This window comes from Tachypleus tridentatus, chromosome 8, assembly GCF_004210375.1.
Source record: "Tachypleus tridentatus isolate NWPU-2018 chromosome 8, ASM421037v1, whole genome shotgun sequence".
NCBI lineage: Eukaryota > Metazoa > Arthropoda > Merostomata > Xiphosura > Limulidae > Tachypleus > Tachypleus tridentatus.
The window spans coordinates 131,694,849-131,713,781 of NC_134832.1; the positions used below are offsets into that span (position 1 = coordinate 131,694,849).

Below are 18,933 nucleotides of genomic sequence, written 5' to 3' on the forward strand. Positions count from 1 at the left end.
GAGAAGAAAGGCAGTCTTTAAGCTCAGTTCATTCTTATTGTACATGAGAACGGAAGATATCAGTATTTTCAACACAATGCATAAATGGAATGAACAACCAGGTTAGACTCTCATATAGATCAAGTAATAGCCATTCTTAATTTTAAACTATTGACCAAAAGGAGAACAGCCAGCCAGCAGCACCCGACACAACAAGGGTTTTTAATATTTTTTGAAGCTGAATAACGGGGATAGGTGTCGCTTTTAATAACAGGTTCACGTTATAAAATGTGAAACATGCTCAATTGCATCGCTGTTCGAACCTAGTACCTTCCAATCCGCAGTTCAAAATGCAAACTGCTGGAATAATAAGAAAGCTTTTAAATTAAAGATAGGCTTAAAAGACCACTGAATAACATCAATAATAAATGTATTTAGACTAACAGCGTTTTCACAGTACTCGAGTTGCAATATGGTAGGGAACTAAAACTTCTCATAAACTTGAAAAAGATGTCACATTTTAAAACAAGAAAGAAAACTGGTTAGTGAGTCAAAGACTTTTTATTTTAGTAAATCGAAAGGGCTAACTTGTACCTGACACTACGTTTTCATTAATACATGTCGTGTGTGTTACAAATTCAGTTGTTTGCAACACAACAAATTAATTTCAAAATTATACTTAAAACTCAATCTTTATTACTTGACATACCCAGCAACCATTAATGAAGACCGACTTTGAAAGTGGTTGTAGACAACATTTGAATGTGATTGTACAGACAACATTAATCTCAAAATTATACTTAAAGCTCATTTTCCGATAATAACACGGACCTGCGACTGTTTTATTGTTTTGAAATTTTTACATGCTCTACGGTACTTTCTGTATGTTGAATCCGAAAATTATATCCATTTTACTCCATCACGTTCAGATTTTTTTTCATGAAACCTCATTTGTATTCTTACATAAGTCAATCACATTCTGTGAAAGTCATACCAATCGTTCTGTAACCCAAACATAATAATAGAAATTGTGGTAAACAAAATAATAATTTGATCTAAGCAAGAGTTTTTTCCTTCTTTCCGATTTTTAGAAAATTCTTACGTGATAAAAAAATAAATATATTATTATCGAAATCTGCGTAGTTGAATTCTGTAACATCTGTTATTAAACCCAAAACAACTTTTATGAAGTCTAAATTCGCAGTTGTGTGTAATATGTCTTTAAGTGTACAGTATAGATGTTGAAACTTTTTAAGTACATATTTCAATCTAAACTACTTTCCTTTCAACAGGATACAGACATTCTATTTTATCAATTGCTATTTAGTTGCTCCAAGATGAAGACGTTAAACCGCTTTATTCCAATTGAACAGGTTTTAAAATAATATATAAAAAGTAAAAATTTATAAGCCAAAAGTATCTATAAATAAAACTTCTTGCTAACAGTTTAGCTTGTTCCTGAAATATTAACTTCTAGTAATCTGTCAGTCAGTAACCAGACGTAGAGACGGTATGGAAAGTGTATGTGGGTTTACATGTTAATAAAAGTTAAATATAGATGCGCCTGTTGCGACCACAGTACCTATGGGTAACTAATTTAAATTAAGACCAAAACACCGGGGTGGATGGTGAGTAAAGCTCCTCGTGTCCTTCCTGTCTACATCTTTAGGTAATTTAAAGACAACTTGAATAATGTTTCAGTGGCAGTGTTTAAAAAAGTGCTCTTATCGCCATCTTTTGGCAACTTCTGTATAATATCTTATTTGGTCACACGTACTTAGTTTTACCCTTTTACATTACCATTTTCAGATTTAGATATTTCAAAAATATTCTTTTTTATTATAAACAACCGAAATGCACTTTAAAATACGGTTTTACCTCAGATGTTTTAAGTGTGAGAAGAGGATTGCGGGGAAGTTTCTTAGTTTTGCATAATACCTTCTACTCTACTGGATGTATCACAAGTTACGAAACAAGACACACATCAATAATGTACTATGTTTTCTTCTGTTTTCGATATGAACAATTCGCGTTGCAATCGACAGTGTAACACTTGGGTTACTTGCAATTGTTGCTAACTTGCTGATAAAGATGTTCGTTGTTTCTTAACTTTTGACCAACATCACAGAATGAGAATACACAAACCTGACCAGACCGATTAAATTCTCAGTGAAGCATATATTCTAACATTTGAATGCATGTGAATATTAGTTATAGACTATACCCTTCAGTGGAGTGGATGCGAAGTGGACGTGGTAATGAAATTAACCTTAGGTAGACTTAGTAATGGTATTAGCCTTAACTAGACATGGTAATAGTATTAACCGTAAACTGATGTGGTAATGGTGTCAAAGCTAAGTGGATATGATAATGGTATTAACCTTAAGTGAGGATGGTGATGTTTTTAACCATAAGTGGGTTTGGTAATATTGATAATTTTAATCTACCGTGGTAACGGTATTATCCTTAAGAGAATGTAATAACAGTGCTATTCTTAGGTGGACTGCGTAACGATATAAACGTGTTTAATAGTATTAATGGTAGGTAGTTATAAGTAACTGGTAATTTAAGTACCACGACTAATGTTGGAGTTAAAGGTAAAAGTACATTCTATAGTTAATTTAAATATACATAAAACACTGACCTACATTTTGTTCATGTACCTTGCGAACTTAGCGTGGAATCCAACTATAAGCTTTTCGTTTCGATTTGCGCTTAACCGATGAAACTTGAAAGTCTTAGTAGCCCATTGTCACGCGAAGACTTAATAAGCGCTACGATTTTGTCACGTGCGGTTGTCAGAGTCCCTTCTTTGATTCGTTCGTCGAGTTGCAGAGTTTCGGGCAATAAACACCTTGGGTCAGCACTTTAAAATCCATTTCCTGGGGGTAGGGGGACGGTTATACGTATATGCATATTTTAAGTAGTTCAGCTAAATGGATAGATAAATTAAGAAGTGAAATTTGGTGCTACCTGCAATGATGAATTTTCAAGCAAATTTTAGTGCTGAAAAAGACTACAAGGTATGATGAATGGCGAAGTTAATTGTTTGACAAAAAATTACATTAGCAGGATTAATTACAAAACTAGTTTTTGCATATAAAAAAAACTAAAATGTAGAATTAATTATTAAGATACTTTGAGTAATGAAAAACTACATAGTTTATTGAATTACGGAGTTTATTTTAGTCACAAAAAGATTTTAGGTAGGACGAATTAAGATATACAATTTTTGGTGATAAAACTAAATTATGGTATGGATTAAAATACTAATTTTGGTGATGAAAACTAAATTATGGGATGAATTAAGTTACTACTTTTGGTGATAAAACGAAATGGCACGATGAATTAAGATACTAACGACGGTGATTAAAAAGTTTCCTGAAACGTTTGTCTTTTAACACAGATAGTATGGGTATCTTACTTGTATTATCGTATTCACAGATATTATGGGTATCTTAATCCTTTACAACTGTCGAGGGTAACACCAATTTGTTAAATTCTATAATTTCATAAAATAGCAAAGTGAGTAATAGCTCGTGTTATGAAATTAGATTAACATGATGTACGTGTATTAATCAACTAATTTCAACACATTAACTTATTATTCAGACAAGACTTTTGGTACAACTAACTGTTTAACTGATATTACATATAATTTAATCAACGGTTAATGTTAGCCTGATTAGGACACAGCCTAATGGCTAATTTCATACAGTATGTCTACCTTTTCAACCTAGGACTGATTATTATTTTATCATAATTATCTCTGAGACGAAGTTTATTTTTGCATTAAATATATTTGTGCTTCACACGTTGTGAGTAACAGTAATTTGTCATTAGTCAGACAATGTATTTAATATTTAACACTACTTGTGTTTAGAGTTCAATTATTAAGATAGATCTTCAAGCTGTGACTCATTGTTGCCTGTTGCTAGAGGGCTCGAGATCACAACAGTCACGTTCTCTGGTCTTATTTGATATATATATAGTTTTTCATACGTTATAAGGTGTTTCTATTTCACGTCATATGCAGTAAAGAGTTTACTTTAGGTAGTGAAACCTACTCCACGTCTACAGTGTAGACTTTTATCAACTGTTCTTATCCATCTGTCAGATCGAAGAAAAAATTTGCCACCAATGGAATTATTTCAAACTATATATTAGAAAAATTATTTAGTGTAAAAAATATTTTGATGTTGACAAAGCTTTATACTAATCACGATAAGGATTTTATTTACTTACGACAAATCATTAATGAAAATCAAAAGGTTTGGGGAATTTTCTGCAAAAGCAGACATGTAACACATTTCCACCTTCGAGTAAGTTAAATTGTTATTAACACTAAGAAATTAAAATCTTGCAGTGGAAACACGTTCCTATAAAAAAAAACAACAGATCACCTAGAAATTATCACGTTTACTTGCTACATTTTCCAGGACAGCAACAACAACAACAACTTCGAACATTCGCCTCAACTTTTGGTCAGAGACCAAATTTTCTACATCCACTTCATGAATGGGAGAATCTGAGACGAAAACGAACTGATCAGTGGGCGTTTGAAATTCCTCGCTTGTTACCGGCGCCTTCTGCACCCCCACCACCAGGTAGGTATCAGCAATGTGTAACTTTTTCTAAAGGTGCTACAGTTTCTAGGTGACCAAGTATCCTGGTGTACTTCAGTTAAATACCGTGTTTCTAGGTGACCAAGTATCCTGGTGTATTTCTGTTAAATATTATGTTTCTAGATGACCAAGTATCCTGGTGTACTTCAGTTAAATACTTTGTTACCAGGTTATCAAGTATCCTACTGCACATCATTTAAGTACTTTGTTTCTAGGTTACCAAGTATCCTGTTGCACTTAATTAGCTCTTATTGCATGATGTGATAATCTTAATATGATGATGTAACAATGTGTAGCATGCACTTTGTATAATGCTGCTTTATGTTATGTTGTGTTTACATGGTGTGATAAACGTTATATAGTGCTGTAACAATGTGTAGCAGGCATTTTGTGTACGTTCAATTTGTACATTTCTTCCCTGAAAGAAAAATCAAACAGGTTAACTCTGAACTACACTGGTTACCCACGTACCTTTCTACGTACTTTATTACTGTATAAGTATGCTTAATCACCTATTGAATTTGTGGCGAAGACGTCTTTATTATGACATCCTTTAGTTTATTTTTTTTTCTTTGCTGACGTAAGCATTGTAAACATGCTATCACAATTTAACTTTCGTAAATAGTAAACCTGTCGAAAAGCATGCACGGGCGAAAGCGTTGCTCTCCCATCCTTGTCAGGGTCACGAGAGTAAATTCCATTTCCTAAATACAGCCGCCCTTTCAGCCGTGGGGGCATTATAAGCAACATTCAGTCTGCCCACCACAGGTATTGAAACCCGGTTTCTGGCGGCGTGATTCAGCAGACATATTGCTGTGCCACTGGGGCGTTACTAAAGAGTTATTTGTACCAGCTGCTCTTAATCTAGTAGTAATAGACTACAGAGAAGGCACCTAGTTACCAACAGCTCTTTAGTAGCGCCCCAGTGGCACAGTAGTATGTCTGCTGAATCACACCCACAGAAACCGGGTTTCAATACCTGTGGTGGGCAGAGTACATTGTGCAACTTTGTGCTTAATTCCGTAAAACAAACAACAACAAAAAAAAGTGTTTAACTTTGCGCGAAATTCAGAACAAACCCATTTCTGTACTGGATTAAAATGACCTTTGAAATACTTTCATTTGTTCGCTATCATGAGCGTTCACCTTTTGTGTGTTTTAAATGAATACTTGTCGTAAAGCGCTTTATTCGTTTGTTTGTTTTTGAATTTCGCGCAAAGCTACTCGAGGGTTATCTGTGCTAGCCGTCCCTAATTTAGCAATATAGGACTAGTCGGAAGGCAGCTAGTCATCACCACCCACCGCCAACTCTTAGGCTACTCTTTTACCAACGAATAGTGAGACTGACCGTTACATTATAACGCCCCCACGGATGAAAGGGCGAGCATGTTTGGTGCGACCGGGATTCGAACCCGCGACCCTCGGATTACGAATCGAACACCTTAACACACTTGGTCATGCCAGGCCCGCTTTATTCGTACAAGTCAGTATATCTAAAGTTAGAGACTACCTAAATGATAATAACATCCACAATGAAAGACTTCACTTAGTTTGTATTCCTTCTCCTTCCAGGAAAAGTAAATAATATGCAGACTTAACCATTTTTTTCACATGTGAACCTACCAAAGGAAAAGAAAACTCGGCGTTTGTGGACGGTTTTGTTGGTTATAATACCACATCCTCAGTCGTTGGGGGATGGTATTTAAAATTTCCTGTTATTAGACTCTCCCTACTTAATGGAATTTTGTTTATTTATTAGATAGTAACAGGTTGTTTCAGTCGTAGATGTCTCCAAAACACTTCCAAGAATCAGTAATCAACACTGGAACTCAAACATAAATAAAGGTTACCCCCCTTTAGTTGAATAAAATATGACTGCTTCAATTGGGTTTCCTGGAACCTTTATGTTACTTTTATAAAGTTCAACTTTTCGTGACACAATACAGTGTTAAACAACTCATTGTTAGAAGGCTTGTTGCTCTATACGTGTGGTGCGAAATTCTTAGGTCTGTCAAGAAACGTGAGTTACAACACTTGTGCCGTTCGCCATTATGCGAAGTCTACAGAAATTAGATTATCAACTGTCAGAAATTGTTGAAAGTCTTTAAAATTCGAAATACATTCGGGAGATGAAAAGAGAGGGTGTAGAGGTTTGTGTTTTCAATGTATGACTATCAAAATGTTCACAAAACAAATATGCCTTTACACTTAAAATTTCAGTTTCACTATATTTTATCTTGTTTGGGTTTCATGTACCTCTAATTCTTTACAAACACTTCTATGTAGCTTCTTCCCCCCCCCTCAAATTCTGGTCAAACATAATCGTAAAGTTTTTCGTAGTTTGAAATTTATTTACGGTCCCTAAAAGTGATGTACATTGTTGTTATACGTAATTGTCATGAAGTTCTCGTGAAACGTTGCAGGAAAAAATGCATTTTTATTATACATGTACAAATGTGGTAATTTCAGTTTTTGTGCTTCCTATGTGATCTGAACATAGGACTGTTCATACGCCAGGCGAGTGCTCCACTAACGTTTCTTGGTAAGACACTTTTCGACAAATTAAACTACTACACATACATGTATCTAATGGAAACAAAATTCGTTTGTCTGCTTCTCTTATTAGAAAATACAAACTAATAACTTAATATTGTTCCACTTTAAGTGCAGATAGGAGACATTTTGTAATAAGAATGAATTAGTGAAGGTTTTATAAATTTCGCGATTTTTCTCGTTTTTCATAATAATCATAACTGATTCTTTCACAATCACGAAACTCGTTGTTTCTTTGCTATATTAAGGCAAGTAAAGGAAATATTTTCGGAGGCGGAAGGATCTGTGGAGCATATTATTTATGACATTAAATTGGTAGCAGAAGTTTGTAATCAGAATCGTTCTGCTAAAATGTTTTATTTGTTTTAATCCCAAAACTGATTATAATTTTAAGAAACCAAAAATAAATATGAAGCACGATCTGTTATTCGACCCATCACTTGTTACTGAGTTATACCGGTTTCAAGGAATCCAACTTCATATTAGTAACTTAGGACTAGGTAGGGTAAACCGATAAAGCAAGTCTAGGCTGCTTATAATTATGGGCTATAAATGTATGAATAGTACTTTCCTATTTATTTTAAAACTAAAAAGGGTTATATTCAGAGTCAAAAAACTTTATTACCATTATTCGAACCGTTCTATATCTGTTTATCTATGTATATATGTATCTAAGACTTAACTTTAAATTGACAGTTGAACACGACTATTTCTTCCGTAAAGCTATCTGTTAAATTGTTTAAAAGCTGACATAAAGTGATCTGATTGGATATTCATCTGTTTCCAAAGCTGACGTGAATAAGGATTTGCTCTCTGTTTTTCTTATAGCCTAGTTAACTGTTCAGCATTCCAAAAGACTGATTAAAATACTGGAATGCCTATAATGAAAATCCCCACACTTAAAATGATTTTATCTTAAGAACCCATATTTTCCCACAACGAAAAACTGCCACAAATGGCACGTTAAATATCACAAGTTTCAATGAGGAAAATGTGGACATGGTGAATGTTATATTTAAATATAATACACTTCATCTTATCCGTGTTTGTCTGTGTGCAATATTGGCCTAATTTTTCATATTAATTTTGTCACTCTGTACCAATGCAGGACACAATGAATAATAATCTTCTGAAGTGAAATTCGAAGGGGAAGAGGAATTTCATGTTTTCGGTACCGGATCTTTAAAAAGTAATGAGCAAACAGGATACATGGATATGGATTTACTATTACGGTTTAGGATTGTCTCTGACTGCTGTTACATTAAATTTTTGAAAAGATTCACACAGGACCTGATCAAACGCACGTACCGAGGGATCCCCCAGAATCTATCATAACAAGTTGAATAACAATTCAGAATAAGAATAAGAAACAATAAATGTATATTTTTCAAACAGTTTTGTGATGTAAGGATCTTATTGCAGTACGTTCCCCCCTTCTTTGAGAAATGGTTTGAGTGCAAATAATTCAATGTTATGAGTTATTTTAAGAACCTATTAATGAATGCAAAGGAGACTATGTTTGGTTTGAATCCCCATCACATGAAACATATTCGCCCTTTCAGCCTTGGGGTCGTTATAATGTGACGGACAATCTCGCTGTTCGTTGGTGAAACAGTGACCCCAGAGTTGGCGGTAGATGGTGATGACAAGCTGCTTTGCTTCTAGTCTTACACTCCTAAATTAGGGACGGCTAGCGTAGATAGACCTCGTGTAGTTTTGCACGAAATTAAAAACAAACAAACAAACAAACAAAACTTACTCTTCTGATTGCACGTTCCCATTTTAGTTGAATTTAATTACTAACATAGACGTAAATAAAAACCTGTCAAGAAGAGAGTTCCCAGGACCAGATTAGGCCTGGCTTTATGTGTGCGACACCACATCATTATGACGTCAAGCTAGATAGGATCTGAATAGGAAAATCGGGAAGATTTCTGTGAAAAAAGTAGCGCATACCTACGTTTGGGAATTACTGATAAAAGGTTTTTATTAAAACAGATTCCAGTTATTAATTATCTATTGGGAAAAGAACGACCTTTTCTCACAAGCTACACAATGGGCTATCTGTGCTCTGCCCACCACGGGTATCGAAACCTGGTTTTTAGCGTTGTAAGTCCGCAGACATACCGCTGAGCCACTGGGGGGGGGGGGTGTTTGCACTCACGTGGTCGTCTATGTTTTGATCCTTTATCGAAATACACCAATATGTAGCATGTTTATATTCTTTAGGTAAACGAGATATTGCTCATGATAAGCTTTGATTTCCTATGTTGGAAGACCCTTTATTTTTCTTATGTCTTTTTATGGACGGCAAAGTTGAACATGTATAATGGAGTGTTCATATGTGGTAAGGTTTGTTTTTCTGCTCTTTTAGACGTTCTTTTTTACTTGTTCTGAATAAATATTTTATAAACAGCAGACTCTCAAAATACATATAAAGTTAGATTACATGCACTAATCAATATTTTTATAGAAAAATACATCTTTAATATATTAATATTTTAATATTTGTTTCGTGAATAATTGACTTATTTAATAATGAAGAATTTATTTAAAGAAGAGTTCTGTCTTTCCTCGCTTTAAGAACTTTCTAAACAATTACTGTAGAACCCTGTCCAAAACAAAACAAAAAAACACGATTTACGAACTTAAATATCTATTTGTTTGTCATTGCATCCACCCAAGTACCTCTTGTGAAGTTCATGGAAGATGTAGGTGTAGAAGACACACACAACGGCAAGAGTGCACTTTAATCAAGATTCAACTTCTGTGTTTAATATTGAACGAGATTAGATATTACGAACAGGTGCATATATATTACGTTCTGAATATAAATTATAATTCATCGTCTACATCGGATGCATAAAACACACAAATATAGTTTGCACAAAAGACCTTACGCGTGGCAAGTTCGATGGTTTTACATTATGAGATAACTTCGTTTGTTAACTTACAATTTATCAGTTAATTGGTGAGGACCTAATGCTGTTTTGCAATGTATTTTCTCTCTTTAACTTAACATTTTAGGTACATATTTAAGGTATATCTCTGGTGTTCTTACTGTTTTGTTTTTTGTTCTTTCAGAACTAGTTAATTTTGTATAAAGAGAACAGACAATTCCAAATAGTTACAGTTAGTCCTACCTTGGTTGGGAATTACTCCACATCAATATACAAACGCGATTTCAGTACGTAAACATTTCATTAAATAAATCTAACTTTATTGAAGCACTGTACTAAATAAAACCGAACGTTTCAGTTTTCATATTTTTAGAACTACCGTCCTTTTTTTGAAGCGGTAATACAGTAATTCTGGCAAAATTCCAATAATTCCTATTGGCTTCATCAAATTTCCCGGATGCACCATCTTTCGAAGATTTCTCGTGTGTCTGTGGTAAATAAATTCTGTGTAGAGGTCTTAAAACAGTTTTACCAGTTCCTTGTTTGTTACTTGGTAAGACTTTTCGACATACCTTAATAAATTTGATTTTTTATTTCTCTTGCTATTCTACAACTTAACCTCTTCTAAGCCTAACTGGATGGGTTTTGTATTTTAATTATATCTGACTGATAGAGGTCTTAAAACAGTTTTACCAGTTCCTTGTTTGTTACTTGGTAAGACTTTTCGACATAACCTAATAAATTTGATTTTTTATTTCTCTTGCTATTCTACAACTTAACCTCTTCTAAGCCTAACTGGATGGGTTTTGTATTTTAATTATATCTGACTGAAATGCTTTGTTTGTTTCTTTGGAATTAAGGACAAAACTACACAATGGGCTATCTGTGCTCTGCTCCCCACGGGTATTGAAACCCGATTTCTAACGGTGTGCCTCAGCAAACATGCCGCTGTGCCACTAGGGGCGACTGAAACGCTTTGACATGTTATTGCTATTTGAATACAAAACTGTTGAACGCATCTGATATAGAATGAAAGACCTACTGGGTAATGACTTGCGGGAGAAAAGGGGTAGATCTGTAATGATGTTTCATTTTTTATAAGAATGGAAAAACTGGAGTAAATATGGGAAGAATGTAAAAACTGGAGTAAATATGGGAAGAAAGGAAAAACATTGACGAGCGCCATCTAACATTGATAATGATAACCGTTAGTTCCTAATTTCATTATTTAGCTTAAAACGTAATGGAATGCATTTATCAGAAGTGCTTATACGTTCTCAAATTTCAATATAAATCATTTTTACTAAAGTATCTAGTTGTTTTTTTTCCGAGACCTTTTGAGTGTGAAAAATAGAGTAACATTTACGTTTTACTGATACATTTTTTTACTGACACAAGTTTTTTAAGTATCGTACCTCGAGTAGTGAAAATGGATCTGTTGAGCAATTTGTCGCTCAATCACAGAGGCGTGTCTGCAGACGTATACTGCTAGAAACCGTGTTTCGATTGACGTGGTGGACAGAGCACAGATATCTTATAGCATAACTTTCCACTCTACTACGGAGGAACTAATTTGTTGCGTAACTTTCTATAATGGAAATCATTTGTCGTGTTATTGCTATTCATACACAATATTGTTGACCACGTCTTTTAGTAAATGAAAGGCCTGCTGGGCAGTGACTTGTGGAAGACAAAGGATATGTCTGTAATGATATTAAAAAAAAAATAAGAAAAACTAAGAGAAACGTGGGGAAAAGGCAAAAACAAAAAAAGTTATGAAACACATTTTCCGTTTTTGTCTTCATGTTGTTACTTGTTGCATTCTCTAGTGATCCAACGGTATAAGCTGATAGACTTGGGCACTAAAATAAGGGAGTTTGATTCATCACGGTGGGCGGAACACGAGCAGCTTATTGCGTAGCCTTGCGCTACAGCAACAACAGCTGTTTCTAGAGTTTCAGATGTAATATAAAAAAAAAGTGATATTACATCTTCACACAACTGACTCTTTTATTTTTAGTTTTGATGTAATATCACTACTTCTCGCTTTCGTGTGCGATATCACTTCTAGTAATTTGCATGAAGTTACATGAAACATTAGTTTATATAACAAGATATTCTGGACATGTAAATTAACAGTTTCTGTCCATGTATGAACACGGTGAGACAAAATACAAAACGTTTTTTCTGTGTCAGGATTTTTTTATTACAAATATGTTTCACATATATTCTAAATAAATGATAGTCAGTGTGATGCTGTGAAAACAGAAAGATTTTTTTTTGAAATGGTGAAACGCTGAATGAAATAAAAAATATTACTATTTGGAGCGTAAAAAATTGGTCGTTCTTTTCTAACTTTATGGACAATAAGATTGTTTTTGGAATTTCGCGTAAAGCTACACAAGGACTATCTGCGCTAGCCGTCCCTAATTTAGCAGTGTAAGACTAGAGGTAAGGCAACTAGTCATCAACCCCCACCGCCAACTGTTGAGCTACTCTTTTACCAACGAATAGTGGGATTGACTGTAACATTATAATGCCCCCACGGCTGAAAGGGTGAGCATGTTTGGTGCGACGGGATTCGAACCCGCCACCCTTGGATTAGGAATCGAACGCCTTAACACACCTGGCCATACTGTGCCGTGACAGTAAGATAAATAATAACAACAATCAATATTTTTGCTTATTTCTCCTAATCTCTAACATATGCAACATATTTTTAATATGGTATCATATCTTATATTTAATTGAATTGAATTTCTACCATCACCACCGCCGTTGTTATGGGAAAAGTTATCACACATCCTTACGCCTTCCCCACATTTCAGGTTTCCACCTTCCATTAAACCCTTAAGCGATCAATACCTATTTCATATTAATATTGCTCCCTTCCAGTTTAACAGGGTTTTAATACCCATGGTGGGCAGAGCGCAGATAGCTCAGTGTGTAACTAAGAAAAAACAAATTAGATTAACAGCTGACTTTATGTTCTTATTTATAATTAAGCACAAAGTTTATCTATGCTCTGCTTACCACGGGTATTGAAACTCGGATTTTTAAGTTGTGAGCTTTCCGTATAAAGCTACTTGAGAACTATCTGCGCTATCCGTCCTTATTTCTGAAGTGTTTGTTTGTAGTTAAGCTCAAAGCTACACAATAGATTATTCGTGCTCTGCCAACCATAGGTATCGAAACTCGCTTTTTAGCGGTGTAAGACTGAAGACATGTCGCTGTGTCACTAGAGGGCGTCTCTGAAGTGATAGACTAGAGCAGCGGTTTTCAAACGAGTAACAAGAGGCTCTCTTTTAATTTAAAAGTTTTTCGTGGACCCCATACCTATCAATGTTTTAAACAAAAGATTCTATGCACCTGAAAAGCTGTGCTCAAAAATTGTTTTAAGTCGTATAAATTTAACTTCGCGAAAAATATTTTCTATTCCATAAATAATTTTTTGAAAATTATTTTCATGAAATTTCGGACATGATTCCCGTACCTGATTTGAGAAACGTTGGACTGGAAGAAAAGCAGCAAATATCACTCACCTAATTTTTATACAAAACTTCTGATTTATCATTACCTTTCACTTATGTTCTTAGTTAATCTCATCGGACCTACAACGCAAGAAACCAGGTTCCGATACCCATGGTGAGAGAAGCACAGATAGCTGATTGTGTAGCTTTGTGCCTAATTACAAACAAACAAATTCTACTTGACAAACTGTTTGAACTCGTAGGAGCAATTTATTTTATTTTTTCTTAATGTTCCACGTAAGTTAAAATATTTTTATTTTATGTTTTTATCATATGGAAATTTAAGTTTTATATAAGACACTGTAGTTTTCTAAGAAAGTGAAAAAAAAAATGAAACACAAACTTGATTGAGGTTTTAAATATGAAAAAGAAACGTTGGACTAAAACCTTCACCAATTCATTTTCCGCCCTCGCAACAGGAACCTGATTATGTTGATGGGAGTTGACAATGCTTGAAATTGGAGTTCACAACTGGTCATAGTATATGGCTTTCATGACTAGGGGGTATAGTGCTACCGGCGCGCACGAGCACAGTTCCGTTTCCTCAAATTGTAACTGAAACCCCACAATTAAAAAAAAAAAAGTGTGTGCATTAGAAGTTATTCAATTCACTCTTGAAATTAAATGTCTTTCATAAACAAAAACTTAACTAAAGATCGTTTTGTTTAGGAGGTATGGAAGGCGTTATAAAAATCAAGATTCTTAATATTATAATGCAGTTAGAAGGGTTAATAAATTAGTGAGTTATGCAATTTTTAAACTGTTTTTAATGTTGTTAGTGACTTTTATTTGTTACACAGTTATCTTTGTTTCCCTAAGTCGATTGCGTGTTTTTCTTCGCTATTATAAGCATATTCAGTTTAGTTCTAATGTAAGTAGGCTCATATAACTAGTGTTCACTATATTTCCTTTATTTGAAATGGACTTTAAAAAATTGAAATTAACCTTTTATATATTATATAAAATATATATATTTTAAAAATATAATATATATTTTATATATTACTACTGTTATGGTGATGTGACGCGCCCGATAAAGTTCGGTAAGGCTCTGACACCATGAAATGTATCACTACGCCAATGTTCATAACACAGTGTGAGTTTATTAGTTTTCATGCCTTAAAACAAAAGTTATCTGAGATTTTAAATATCCCCATGGTTATACTCCATGTCCATATAACAGGTGTTTAATGTATATATACATGTTTCGCAGCATCTTTGTAATAATTATTTAAACAGTTTGTAACTAAACACGTTTCATAATTTATTCTAAACTGAATGATTAAAACATGTTTCATTCAGTTAAAGTTCTTAAGCTTGTGTGTTATTTTTTTAATATTGGGATTGTTACCACAAAACTGTGTTTTAAACATTCCTATACCATTCTTAAACTTTCTAAACTTTTACACCATATGAATATATGATAGAATTGTTTATAGCAGATCTTTAGCTTTGCTTCCGCAAACAATATGTATGTATAGAGACTGGGTGCATTATATTAAAACAATTTTGGAGCCTCACCATGTCGTTACAGTTCATGTCCTTAGGTCCGATCATACCTTATATCTCTATACGACCGTCATATAGCGAAGTGCTTATTGCAAAAAGCTCCGTCACAAGGTTGTCATATCCAAAGCATATCACTCCTCTCTACAAGTTCCATAATCAATCTAGCGTATGAGGACAACGATTTTCATTGCTCCTTTCCAACAGCCCGATTGCAAAGAAATCCACAGACACTATGACCAGCGAGTTGGTTTGCATGTCTTCGTATGAAATAGCGTGAATACCCACTTCATTTTCTAGTTGCTTGAGCCCTTTGACAATTGAACAGATGTCGTAGAAGCACTTTTTTGCATGACTTGTAACACTTTTCGGGACAGAAATCCCTTTTAGTTATGATACGTATTGCTGACTGGGTCACGCGAACATCTTTTACCACTGACCTTTGTGTTTTTTAATTTTCTTGAACCTTTCTTACCACAGCTGGGGGTGCCACTTTTGCTGGTCTCTTGTCTTTTTGCTTTCGGTGCCCCGGGTTGATCCATACTCCTCTGTCTTCAAATACAATTATATACAAAGACTATCTATTGCCGTCTTAGAAATTTCAAACCCCTCGTTTAAACACATCTTTATGACCTTAGTATATGAATATTTTGCGTCGTAAAGAGCTGCTATGAACTTTCCCAAAGCGATCAATTTTCGGTGGCACCACACAAAACACGAAACAACGTCCAAATGCAGTTTTAATGTATTCCACCACATCCAGTACCTAAAAGCTAGATTTCGATACTTGGTGGATACGTAACAAATAATGCTTTGTGTGGTTTCGTGCTTAACAGAAACACATAAATTCGCAGTCCGTTCCTCCAAGCAATATATTATATACGAATGTAAAATTACTTGATTTATGCACTTTAAAATCGTTTTATTATAACGTTTTCAACCCTTTATACATGTGTGTATGTGTTCTTATTTTCATGATTGTGATACAATTTTATTTAATTATTACTAATTATTTGGTTGCTTGTTCTCTTATATTCTGTACACGAATGCCACAGTTACAAACAAGAAAATAAGTTTGTCTAGGGCTAAACGTTTAAAAAAGCGATAAAAAACACTTTCTTTCTCGCGATCTATTTCTTTATTTTCCTGTTATCCGCGATAATTTTAATCTAGACTAGCAACTATCAGTGTGCACTAATTTCAAAACATATTAATACATCATTGCCCTATTACTCGAGCGAAAGACGGACCTTTCTTCTTCAGAGCCAAACTGGTCCACCTTTCGAAAACGCTCGGTTTATAACATTTTTATTAATTTCTATCAAGACTTCTTGAATCTAAAATCATAAATATATCATTGCCTTTATTCTGCAACTCACTTAAAGTGTTTGAAATATCTATAGAAATGAAACCTGTACAAGATTATTGGTAAATAACTGAATAAAAGTGCCTTATATAACATATTACATGTGCATGGTACTTATAACTTATATACCATATTACATGTGCATGGTACTTATAACTTATATAACATATTACATGTGCATGGTACTTATAACTTATATAACATATTACATGTGCATGGTACTTATAACTTATATAACATATTACATGTGCATGGTACTCATAACTTATATAACATATTACATGTGCATGGTACTTATAACTTCATATGTTGTTTTGCCAACTTATATATTTTATGTATTTAAGAAATAAAGGGTCTCTAAACAGACCCATACTGATACTTTCATGAGATAATAAAATGTTTTACTACTTGTATCTGAAAATCTTATTCAAATGTATATATATATATATATATTTTAGATGCCAGTATTTCACTACATCTTCAGCCTCCAGTATCTCAGCTGAGCCACTATACTTCTCCCTACCATACATATCTAAGTTCAACTTCTACACTCCCAACTTCTGGCCTGGGCACCGCAGGATTTTCATGGCCCGGTGGCACACTAGGAAACAGTTTTTCTAGTATTCATGGCGATACTGTTACAGGTAGTGTGAGGCCAATTAGATTAAAAGTGTAACCAAGAAAGTTTTATGTGCTTGTTAGTTTATTTAATTCAGGTTTCCAGTCGAGAGATAAATGATTCACAATAGCTGATTTTTATTTGTGTAATACGTTCTCACATAAAAAGTTCAATAATTGAAACGTTTTCTTTTCAATACCTCTCTAAAAACCACATTTCGTGAAAAAAATAATAATTCTAGCTTTTGATACTCAAGTTATTGTCGAGTTGAGTTTTGTATTTCTTATTTCAGCACTTATATTTACGATATGTTTTTTCTTCCATTATTAATCAATAAAGCTTGGAATGAAAGTGCTTGTGAAATGTCTTCGTCCTCAAATGTACCTGGATCATCACAAACCGTTGTTAGGACTCCAGCGTTTCGTTCCTACAACATGAAAAACACAGAAGTTAGTACACCAGGAAACCATTTTTCACTCCTATCAGAGAGAGACTCCAACACCAACTTAACCCTATCTTTCCGTCTTTCGACAAGTCCGGGAAGGAAGGATCCAAGCTCTTTTGTCGTTTCTGAACCCGACATTCACACCCAGTCGTTCTGTGTACAGAATACCCGGTTCCACAGTGAACAAGAGTCAGTGACCAAATATACAGGAGCCAACATCTCTATGACAGAATTTCCTCTTCCGTCCTCTAACAATACAATGACTCAGTTTTGTGTGAACAGTAACTCTCCTTATTCACTTGTTAATCATAATTGGGGTAGCTCGTTTCCTCCTAATTATTACAGTGATAACGGTGCTCCTGTTGGTGGAAGATACACAAATACTCCAGTGGTTTCCTCGTCTTTGATATGCTCCCCACTACACTCTAGCGTTTCACAACCCCAGACTTCAACACCTCCCTATCAGCTATTAGGAAATGACCTGAGATCAGTTATTGACCCTCTCACAGTTTCGCAACAGCATCAAGAAAGATTAAACATTTTTCCTTCCAACTTTGAGAACCCCGTGTCTCTTCAAGCACCCCAGAATATTGTTCCTAGACTAGTGCAAAGCTTTGATATTACAAATTTTCAATTCTCGGGACCATCATTTAGTCCGCCTTCTTACTACGTACGCCAGATTGCAACATCAGCTCCTTCCCAATGCAGCCAGCTGGGCACAGCAGATTCTCAAGTGTGGCGACCATACTAGCTAATATAGATGTGTACATAATTGCAGCAGAAAACAGGATAATTGGGTTACGCCTGATTTTCACCAGATAATAGAACAAGTGAGATAAGACTGATTCCCACCAGAAAGTACAGTAAGAAGGTTAGGTGTGAGCTGCACGCGCTACTCCAGTGTGAGAGATTTGGAGACTCGAAATGTTTCAGAAATGTGAACGTGTCATAAACTACTAGAACGATGCGTCTTAAGATTTTGACAATGTTACGTATTAATTTTCTTATTTAACAAACACCACAAACCCAGTTGGATTGAATGTTAATAAATCTTGTTCAATGTTGTAATGGACGAAAGACAGCTGCCAAAAACAACCACTTGCATTACTCCATAATATCTCTTCAGTTACAAGATTTACAGTGTTATTGCTAATACAAGTTGTTTCCTTAAATGTGATTTTTGACGACTGATCAAAAGAAATAATCATCGATTTTATATTTACAAAAAAAAAAACTATTATTATTAAAAAATAAAAAAAGCTCAGACTAGACCATGTAGGACAAGTCGGTTGCGTGATACCAGCTACGCTGAGTCGATATGTAATGTTTACTTTTTGCAGTAACATGTCAAATTTATACAAGTTTTAGAATATTTAAGAGAGTTAATTAAATGTTTCATGTTATAGCAAA

The 18,933-nt window shown here is 34.5% G+C and overlaps 1 protein-coding gene and 1 long non-coding RNA gene across 7 annotated transcripts in view; one reads left to right on the plus strand and one right to left on the minus strand.

Moving 5' to 3' along the window:
• The window catches only part of LOC143223508 (uncharacterized), a 33,737-nt gene extending 23,408 nt beyond the window's left edge, over window positions 1-10,329 (minus strand). The window contains exon 1 of the long non-coding RNA XR_013012943.1: window positions 10,301-10,329. This is a non-coding gene — a long non-coding RNA (uncharacterized LOC143223508). The remainder of the gene's footprint in view (window positions 1-10,300) is intronic.
• The window catches only part of LOC143223507 (uncharacterized), a 33,023-nt gene extending 14,090 nt beyond the window's left edge, over window positions 1-18,933 (plus strand). For 3 of the 6 annotated variants that reach the window (XM_076451578.1, XM_076451577.1, XM_076451576.1), the window contains 3 exons: window positions 4,419-4,586; window positions 16,918-17,103; window positions 17,418-18,933. In XM_076451578.1, coding sequence (XP_076307693.1) covers window positions 4,419-4,586; window positions 16,918-17,103; window positions 17,418-18,274 — 1,211 coding nt within the window. In that variant the 3' untranslated portion in view covers window positions 18,275-18,933. The remainder of the gene's footprint in view (window positions 1-4,418; window positions 4,587-16,917; window positions 17,104-17,417) is intronic. The other 3 variants (XM_076451581.1, XM_076451580.1, XM_076451579.1) reach the window with 1 other exon arrangement.